We start from the raw sequence: 10,676 nt of genomic DNA, 5'->3' as shown, positions 1-10,676 counted from the left end.
TGACCCGGGGGCGCTCCGCCCTTTCTGGTCGCCTTGCGTGCCCGCGCACTTGCCGGCCTGTTTTGACAGCTTCAGGACGTCCTGAAAGGGAGGGAGCAGGAGTTGTCGCGAGAGTTGGCCCCAAGCCTTGTGGGAGCTGTAACTATGGCGAATTTAGGGGTCGATTCTGAGCAGGAGCCGCTCTTAGGGGACAGGACACCCGGAAGCAGGTGAGCGGATGTTGGGGGAAGGCTCCCCTCACTCTCCTGCGCAGTTGGAACTGGCGCCTTTCCCTGCGTCAGGCTTAGTGGGCAAAATAAGGGGTGCCAGAGCGGCTGCAGCCGGCGGCAAGTCGCGCGAGATTGCAGGATGCGCTGCCACTGTCTAGAAAGGGCATCGAGTCGCGGAGCACCTTTGAGCCGGCGGGTTCTGGTGAAGGTGTTAGAGAAATGCAAACTGCTTCTTGTGCTTTCACTCCGTTGGTGATGCAGCAACCAGTTGGCCTGTTACATAACCGACCACTGTATACGTTTCACGCTGTTTTAATCGGTACTTGGCCTTAATAGTCACTTGACTGATTGCCTGATAATGATACTTTTTTGCAAGTAAACCTAAGATGAACTCATTTTTGTCCTATGCCAAATGTATAAGTAATAACTAATTTTTAAGCATTTAGGTGATGAGGTGTATTTTGACCCTAGTTTATGGACTGTGATTCAGAATTGTTTGTTTCTTACTACGCAATCAAATACGTATTTTCACATTTAGGAATACGAAGTTAAGTATCATTTTATGTTATACATACATCATTATCACAGTAAGTTAACCAATAAGTTCATAGGTAAGCTTCAGCTGTCTACAAACATGTTAATTTTAGCTCTTTTGTCCCCCTTAAGTACCAAACCTTTTTTAAAAATCACTTCTTTTGAAAGCCTGTGGAAAATGTGTTCGTCGAATCCCCCATCCACTAAACAGAATATATGAAATGTAATTTTATTTAGTTTTTTTTTGAGATTATTAAAATGAATATTACTTCGAAAGTATAGTGTAATAGAGTGACGTCCTCTGGGCTTAATGAAGCATTTGTGACTCTGCACTTCTATACTGATTTGTTCTACAGTGCCATACTTTTCACGTCGGTTTTTTTTTCCCCCCTGCCTATTCTGTTTCTAGCAAACTATTTCTCCTCATATTTTTGTTAGCTGTTGGCAACCTCTGCTTTTGTTGGTGTCAGCAAACCTCTCTTCCCCCAGCTTTACTTCGGGATTTCTAATTTGCTGTGGCTTTGAAAATCATATATGTAAGTTTAATAGAATTGTGGGTAGTTAGAACACAGAAGCTCTGATTGAAAGCTAAAGATCTCTCCTACTAGTCAAGTGTATGAACTTGAGTGCATGGACTATGGGACTTTTAAATTTCTTAGCATTGTTTTGCTTCTTCCTAGTCCTTGGGAGTTTTCCACGTAGATTCAAGGATCCTTGAATTATGGTTAGATGTAGTCTTAGGGTACATTCTGTCACTTTGTCCAAATAAGGGTTAGTTGCTCAGTCGTGTCCGACTCTTTGTGACCACATGGACTGTAGCCAGTCAGACTCCTCTGTCCATGGAATTCTCCAGGCAAGAATACTGGATTGGGTAGCCATTCCCTTCTCCAGGGGAATCTTCCTGACCCACGGATCAAACCTGGGTCTCCTGCCTTGCAGGCAGATTCCTTACCGTCTGAGCCACCAAATAAATCTACTTTAGGAAGGGAATTTTTTTTCCACTTAATTCTTAGCTTCAATTTTGTCCAAGTAAATGATAATGTTGTTATGGTTGTTGCATCGCTCAGTCATGTCTGTCTCTTTGCGACACAGTGGACTGCAGTGTTCGAGGCTTTCCTGTCCTTCACCATCTCCCGACGCTTATTCAAACTCATGTCTGTTAAGTCAGTGATGCCATCCAACCATCTCATCCTCTGTTGTCCCTTTCTCCTCTTGCCTTCAGTCTTTCCTAGCATCAATGTCTTTTCCAATGAGTTGGCTCTTCACTTCACGTGGCCAAAGTATTGGAGTTTCAGCTTCAGCATCAGTCCTTTCAATGAATGTTCAGGATTGGTTTTCTTCAGGATTGATTGGTTTGATCTACTTGCAGTCCAAGGGATTCTGAAGAGTCTTCTCCAGCACCACAGTTTGAAAGCATCGATTCTTTGGTGCTCAGCTTTTATGGTACAACTCTCACATCTGTACATGACTATTGGTAAGACGTTAGCTTTGACTAGATGGACCTTTTTGGCAAAGTAATGTCTCTCTTTTTAAATGAAGTGTCTAGGTTGGTCATAGCTTTTCTTCCAAGAAGCAAGTGTCTTTTAATTTCATGGCTGCAGTCACCATCTGCAGTGATTTGGGAGCCCAAGAAAATAAAAGTCTCTGTCATTGTTTCCATTGTCACCCCATCTGTTTGCCATGAAGTGGTGGGACTCTATGCCATGATCTTCGTGTTTTGAATGTTGAATTGTAAGCCAGCTTTTTCACTCTCTTCTTTAACCTTCATCAAGAGACTCTTTAGTTCCTCTTCACTTTCTGCCATAAGGGTGGTGTCATCCTCATATCTGAGGTTATTGATATTTCTCCTGGCAATCTTGATTCCAGCTTGTGTTTCATCCAGCCCGGCATTTCACAAGATGTATTCTGCATGTAAGTTAAATAAGTAGCGTGACAATATACAGCCTTGACGTACTCTTTTCCCTATTTTCAACCAGTCTGATGCTCATTAGGTTCCATTTAAACTCAGATGTTCTATCCATCTGAATTTAGATTTAGCATTTTTATGAATAAAAAGGGAGTATTTTGAAAATAATTCAGTAAGTTTACTGTCTTTAAAAACATAGTTTCCCTAGTAAAAGGAACAGATGTAACACTGATTAGTAAGCCCTGTTCTCTTTGAATAAATTGCAAAAACATGAATCTATTTCACCACCACCCGTTCATCACTAAGAAGGCTGATTCTGATTTACTGATGTGGTGAGTCCTTAGTGATCCCCACTGACCCTATCCATAGAGTTTAAGAGCACAGGGGTTGGTAAACTTTTCTTGTAAAGGCCTGTATGGTAAATATTTTAGGCTTTGCAGGCCAGGAGGCAAAATCAAAGTTATTATATACATACCTAGATGTATATACATCTAGGTATGTATATAATACTTATACATACTTATACATTACTTGTATAATGTATACAAGTAAGAAAGTAAGCTTCCATAAAATTTTTGCAGTAATGAAATTTAAAATTTAACAGTAAAAGTACAATTTTTTATAATACAGGTCTAATAGCAAGACGAATAGAATTCTTGTGAGGGTGGCATTTTTTAATTGGAGTTCAAAGTTAATGTTTTCTGTCATGGAATTAATCACAAGTATTCATCTGTAAAAACTATTCTTAGGTCACAGACCACACAGAAACAGGTGGTAGGACAGATTGGCTTATATAGACAGTAGTTGAATATCCTAAAGTCTTACAGGTGCTTAAAATTTTTCTTTGCAACTTCAGCCTAATCTCTGTAAAATAGATATTACTAGCACTCATGGTTGTATAGAAGATCCTTTATGAAACACTCTCAGTTTATTTCTGTCTTTTAATTTCTCTAACTTTACATCATTACACTATTCTACCAGTGACCACAGACTCCTTTCTTTTATCCTCTGTCAGTATGGGTTCTTTTTTGCTCTTCAGGAGTTAACAGATGCTCTCTGGTAAAGGTACGATTTTATTTTTTCCCTCAGGAAATCCAGTCTTTTTTTTGGCAAGTAAAGTATGGCTGCTTACCCAAGAATCCTTCTGTTAGATCTTGATCTATTGAGCCTAAATATGGTACCTTTTACTTATTCCTGTTGAATTTTATCTAGCTAAGTTTGGTTATCCATTTACTCCAATACGTTGTATATTCCTCATTGTTTAAGTCACAACTTTGATAAGCATGCTGCTGTTTGAGGTATAGTTTGAAATGAAAATATTAGACATGGTAAAACCCTTAGCACTGCAATTTTACTTGAAGGAGAGTCTCAAGTGGAGAACTAATACCAGAATACAGCAATGATAATAGAAAGGAACCAAAATGTTAAGTCACCTTGGCAGTGCAGAATATTTTCTTTTCCATTAATGATACAAGAACGAAGCCTTTGGGAAGTTACTGTCAGTCATGTGACAGGGTTGGTTGAATCATCAAGGTTAAGAAAATGTAGTAAAAATGATAACTTGATTGAAGGACAGTTATATTCTCCTATATTCCTACTATTTCCAACAAGGAAAAAAGATCCATTTCTTCACCAAAGTTTTATTTTTTGAATTGAAAAGAATGAAAAGTAAAATATTTGTTTTGAAACATTTTAAATTCAGAAAAATGGACAATACAGTATAATAAACATCAAATTACCCTGTCACTGTTAGCCTTTTCCACACTGTTCAAATCTCTCTTTCTACACACACACACACACACACCTCTTGCCAAACTCAAAGTAGGTTGCAAACATTATGTCACTTTATCCTAAATATTGTATTCTTCAGCCTACATCTCCCCAAAACATATTCATTCTTTTACATGACAGTTTATCACTGTTACCATAGCTAAAATACACTATTAATTCAAAATATATACACTGTACTTATATTTTTCCACTTGTTCCAAAAATATACTTTATAGCTATTATTTTTTAAATCATATCTAAGTAATGTTCAAACTTTGATCCTTTAGGTCTTTTTAGACTCTACCATCCTAAAACTGTCCCCTGACTTTCTGTTTCTGTTCTTCCCAACGTTGAGTCCTCTGGCAAGTCTAGGTTAGTTTTCTGTTTTCTTTGGAACATCTCACATTCTGGATTTGTGGACTATTTCTGAGTAGATTCTGGTCAAACATTTCTGGCAAGAACATCCCATGGCTTATGTTGAGAACATCCCAGTATGTCAGGGTGCAGTGGATGCCAGGCTATCCCACTCTTGGGAATGCCAAGCTTGACTACGTGGTTAAGAGGGTTACTGGTATATCTCTCAATTATAAAGGCTCATTTTCCATTTTCTGACTAGTAAGTCACCTGACAAGTGATACTTGGAGGCCATGTGACTTTCCAACCAGTTATTTTTGGATTCGCTGATGCTCTTTGCTTTTATCCATTGTTATATGGAGAGTAATAGTGATTTTCTATCCTCCTTTTAATATTTGATAGCTGTCATTGAAAGAGAAAGACTTTTGACTGACTTTCCAAGTCAAAGTTACTCAAAAAATTTTATTACATTTTTTTCAGAATCAAATAGTTTTCTTCTCTTGGTTGTTTCTATGACTTAGATAGGATCTGATAAAATTGATTATTTGAAAATGTTTAGGCTTATTTTAGTGATACTTTTCTTTATGGTTATCAATTAGATTTTTGTTCTTCAGAAAATAAAAATGAGTTCATTAAAATTATAGTAGTAACCCAGTACTTTAAATATAAGCCAGAATTCCGTGTGAGGATTGAATGGTGTATATTTTGCTGATATATGGAATGTAAAAAGTCGTTTTCTGTTATGTTTGTCTTAATTCTTTGAAAACATAATGCTCATATTAAGGTAAATTTGCTCTTTTTGTGTGTATATGTGAAAATGTAAGGAGTACACACACTAATGTATCACCTGACAAAGGTAGTCTGTATGACTAATATACGTACCCTTAATCCAGGTCACAGGCTTATATGAAAACTTAGCCCAGCCTGGAGGGGCTTGGTCTCTCTTCGGTCCACTAACAGAACTTGTCTGGTAACTCATGTTGGAGCAAAGGCAAGTGTTTCAGGAAGTCTCAGGGCTAGGAATGTCTTAAGTCACATCAAACCTTCTTGGTGTCACTTATATTAATTTTGCTTCAAGTATCCAGCCAAAGTAGTTTCCTACAGCAAAGTTAATTTGATGTCATCAAGTAGAGCATGTCATCATGGTGACAGTTATTATCTTTTTTTTTTTAATTAAAAATTTGTTTTTGGCTGTACTAGGTCATTGTTGCTGCTTGAGCTTTTCTCTAGTTGCAGCGAGTGAGATCTACTCTCTAATTGCCCTGCACCGGCTTCTCATTTTAGTGACTTCTCTTCTACCGGCTGTAGAGTGTGCAGGCTTCTGTAGTTGGGGCACCTGGGCTCAAGAGTTGTCGCTCCCGAGCTCTGGAGGGAGCATGGGCTTAGTTGCGCCACAGAATGTGGGATCTTCTGGAACCAGGGAATGAAACCATATCTCCTACATTGGCAGCTGAATTCTTTACCACTGAGCCACCAGGAAACCCCTGTTATTATCTTTTAATAGTTACTAGTTATTTGTCCTACCTGTAGGAGATTGAAGTAACTATTTTATTTATTTTTATATACTTTATTCATTTTGTCAGTTTAGCAAATTTCAACACTTTTGTTTATAAGTTTTGTAGCATGCCAACAATAGCAAAATAATTGGTTCACAAAATATTTTGCCTGTTCAGCTACCTCATGTCTCCCTAGTTTCTATGCACAATGATGCATAAATACAATCCATGGAAATTAAAAGATATAATACTTATTTATAGATGAATTAATACAGTAGAAACCATTATTGGTAAATTAGACCTCTGTCATATAATTTTAATGACTTTAGGAGAGAGAAAATAAAATTGTGCCACAGAAAGATTTGCATATAATGAGCTAACTTGATACTACTTTTTTTCTTCTTTACACTTAGAGAATGGGATATTATAGAAACTGAGGAGCATTATAAGAGCCGATGGAGATCTATTAGGATTCTGTATCTTACTATGTTTCTTAGCAGTGTAGGTAAGTATTAAATTATAAGTAATTTTAAAAATTTAGGTAAAATTTGACATATTTGACATATTTGAATGTAATTTAATTAAAAAAATTTTTATTGTGGTAAAATCCATATAACATCAAATGCACCATCTTAACCATTTCTAAGTTCAGAATGTTAAATGTATCTAGATGGTAGTAACCAGTCTCCACAAATGGTAGTAACATTTGTGTCTTGTAAAAACGGAAACTCTATACCAATTAAACAATGACTCATTTCCCCTTCCTCATCAACCCCTGTTAATCATCATTTTGCTTTCTGTTTCTATGAATTTGACTACTCTAGATATTCACATAATGGAATCATACAGTATTTTTTATTTTGTGACTTGATTTATTTCATTTAGTATTACGTCCTTAAGTTTCATTCGTGTTGTAGCATGTGCCAGTATTTCCTTCTTTTTTAAGGCTAATAGTCTGTTGTGTAAATTGTAGAGAGGGATAATTTTTCCTCTATTTTCTTAGTATTTACAACTGGGGCCTGTGAATTAAACTGACAAAAGGCAGGTCAACAGGAGAAGATCATAAAAATTTAGTTGATGTTAATATTTTTTATGTTTCACAGGGGGCTTCATAGAAAAGAAGTGAAAACCCCAAAGAAACATTCATGATGTTATATACTTACTATTTTAATAAAGGGCTGTGATTGTGGAGAACTGACTAGACAAAGGAAACGGGTTGGGCTTCTGGGGATGGTAACTGTGGGAAAGTGACTTGGAAATACATGGGCGACGCTAATGGAGGATGCAGGTGGTTTTGTAAGGTTTGTTTGTAACAGGCTTATCTCAGCACCTGTACTTCATCTCCAGTGATAAGAATGTTTTCTTCTTCCTGGTACTGGAAGAGTACATTTCTCAGGGGAAATTTATGCCCTATTTTTGGGCAGAAATAGGGAGGGCAGAGAGCCCTACTGTGTCTCCTGTTAGTTACCTTCAGCTCAAAATAATCAATATGCCAAAGCAGCATATTTTGAAATAACATGTTTTGATCCCCTTCAGTGTACACCACATCTTGTTTATCCATTTATTTGTTGATGAACATTTGAGTTAATTCAATGTCTTGTTTCTTAGAAATAGCTGCTGTGAACATGAGTGTGCAAATATCTCATTAACATCCTGCTTTCAGTTCTTTTGGGTATATAAGAAGTGAAATTGCTATATCATATGATAATTCTATTTTTAATTTTTTGAGGAACTGCTATACTTTTTCCCATAGCTGCTGCTGCATTTTACATTACCATTGACAGTCATGGTCCAAATTTTTCTGCATCTTCACCAACTCTTATGTTTATTTAATAGTAGTCATTCTAATGGGCTTCCCAGGTGGCTCAATGGTAAAGAACCCACCTGCCAATGTAGGAGACTCAGGTTCAATCTTTGGATAGGGAGGATCCCCTGGGAAAGGAAATGGCAACCCACTCCAGTATTCTTGCCTGGGAAATCCAGTGGACAGAGGAGCCTGCTGGGCTACAGTCCATGCAGTCGCAAAAGAATCTGCACAACTTAACAACTAAATAGCAACAAGTCATTCTAATGGGCATGAGATGGTAGCTCATTGTGATTTTGATTTGCATTTCCTTGATGATTATTTACACTGGGCATCTTTTCACGTGCGTATTGGCCATCTATATATGATCTTTGAAGAAATGTCGTTTAAGTCCTTTCCCCATTTAAAAAAAAAATAATGTTTTTGTTGTTTTGTTTTTGAGCGGAGCCTGGTGGGCTGCCATCTATGGGGTCGCACAGAATCGGACATGACTGAAGTGACTTAGCAGCAGCAGCAGCAGCAGCAGCAGAGTTCTTTGTATATTCTGAATATATTTGCAAATATTTTCTACCATTCCAGGACTTTTTTTTTCTTTCACTCTGATGATTGTGCCCTTTGTTCACAAAAGTTTTAAATTTTGGTGTAGTTCAGCAAATCTATTTTTTTCTTTTGTTGCCTGTGAACCTCATTTAACTTTTATATTGATACATACAAATAGTAAAGTGCTCAGTCATGTCCAACTCTGCGACCCCATGCACTATACAGTCCATGGAATTCTCCAGACCAGAATACTGGAGTGGGTAGCCTTTCTCTTCTCCAGGGGATCTTCCCAATCCAGGGAACGAACCCAGGTCTTCTACATTGCAGGTGGATTCTTTGCTGGCTGAGCCACAATGGAAGCCTGAGTGAAGTGCAAAAATCTTAATTTATAAAGCTTGATGCATTTTAACCTATTAACATTATTTTTGAAAATATATTTACTAAAAAGTTAATCTTTATCAGGAAAAAAAATTAAGAACTGTAATTGTGTTCGAATGCTAAGGAATATACATATTTTTCCTCAAATACTATATATATATAGTATTTCTTAATACTGTGATAGTTTTTAAAGGAATGTTTTAGGGGATTAATTTTTTTTTTTCCAAGCTTGGACCCTCTAAGTCAATAGGCACTAATTTTGCAACTGCTTTCTTCCTGAGATGGATTTAGTGGTCATTTGACTAAATTTTTTTCCATATTCTTTCTATTAATCCTGGGTCGTTCTCTTGTTTTCTGTCACTTGCCAGTCTTCCTTATGATTCAACATTGAATAAAAACAGATTTTATATAAAGCTAAAACTAAAGAAAAGTACAAAATAAAGGATATTTTCAATATTTTATTGGATTGTATATTATTATGATCTCTACAAATATCAGGAAAAAAAATGTTGATTCAAATCGGTTTGAACAAGTATGTTAACAACCTGACAATGATGACCAGTAAATGTAGGACATCAAAACTGATCACTTTAATTTATATTGGTAATTTTTTCTTTATTTTTTCTGTCAATAAAATCCTTAAGAAAAGCAAACAAACAAAAAATTGGCTTGAACAGTGATGTTTTCTTATAAGATGTCCACAGGGGAACAACTCCAGGTGACCCTCCCTGGCTCTGCTTCTGAATAAGTATTTTGGTTTCGCTCTCTTCTGTGTATGGCCTTCATCCTTAGGCTATGGCAAGGATGCAGCAGCACTTCCAGGTGTCAGTCCTTTCACAGAAATTTTTACTGACTGAAAGGGGCTTATTTTTTAAACCTCCAAAGAGATGAGGAGTTCTTTCCTGGAGGTCCCAAAGTAGACCTCCCCTCGTTTCGCAATGATCAGAACAGGGTTACCTGTTAACTTCTAAACCCATCATCAGCTAGAATGTTGGGACCTAAGGATTGACCCTCTGGAATTTGGGGTGGACACAGTGTCCTCCAAAGTATGTGACTTTGTGAACGAGGATAAATACTTGAATACAACCAGGATTCTATCAGGAAGTGGGGGTGCAAATGAATGTTGTTTAGGTAGCAAGCTCTGCAACAATTGTTTTTCATTTAAAACACTTCTAATTTTTTAGTACTCAGTTATCTAAAACATAAGTAATAATTTCAAATTGAACAGCAAAAAAAAATTTAACTTCAGATTTTAATTGGTTTAATTGGTTAAACATTTTACCTGTTTACAAGTTTCTTGATTGTGCAATAGTAGTCTTGTTTTCAAATATTTGTTGACTCTTTCAACCCTGTTTTTATCGAAGTCATTGTGTTAATTCAAAATACACTAAAATGAAACTAATAATTAAATTATTTTTTAAGTCAGACTTTTCTCAAATCTGGTGCTCTGTGACAACCTAGAGGGGTGGGAATGAGATGGGAGGTGGGAGGGAGGTTCACAAGGAGCGAGACGTATGTATATCTATGGCTGATTCATAGTGATATATGGCAGAAACCAGTGCAATATTGTAAAGAAATTATCCTCCAATTAATAATAAAAAATAAACCAGGCTTTTAAAAAAGGAACGAAGTATTGACACTGCTACAACATTGATGAACCTTGAAAGTATTATCAAAGAAAGAAG

The 10,676-nt window shown here is 36.7% G+C and overlaps 1 protein-coding gene across 3 annotated transcripts in view; it reads left to right on the top strand.

Annotated features, from left to right (window-relative positions):
* Positions 1–15: 15 nt before the first annotated feature.
* The window catches only part of MFSD8 (major facilitator superfamily domain containing 8), a 37,739-nt gene continuing 27,078 nt past the window's right edge, over positions 16–10,676 (top strand). Inside the window, exons 1-2 of one of the 3 annotated variants that reach the window (XM_027567316.1) lie at positions 16–209; positions 6,683–6,774. In XM_027567316.1, the coding sequence (XP_027423117.1) occupies positions 145–209; positions 6,683–6,774 (157 nt within the window). In that variant the 5' untranslated portion in view covers positions 16–144. Of the gene's footprint in view, positions 210–328; positions 529–6,682; positions 6,775–10,676 lie in introns of those variants that run through there. The other 2 variants (XM_027567317.1, XM_027567318.1) reach the window with 2 other exon arrangements.

The sequence above is a fragment of the Bos indicus x Bos taurus genome, chromosome 17 (genome assembly GCF_003369695.1).
Source record: "Bos indicus x Bos taurus breed Angus x Brahman F1 hybrid chromosome 17, Bos_hybrid_MaternalHap_v2.0, whole genome shotgun sequence".
NCBI classification, from domain to species: Eukaryota; Metazoa; Chordata; class Mammalia; order Artiodactyla; family Bovidae; genus Bos; species Bos indicus x Bos taurus.
Note: the sequence above shows the minus strand (reverse complement) of the source record. Positions and strands in the feature narration are given on the sequence as shown.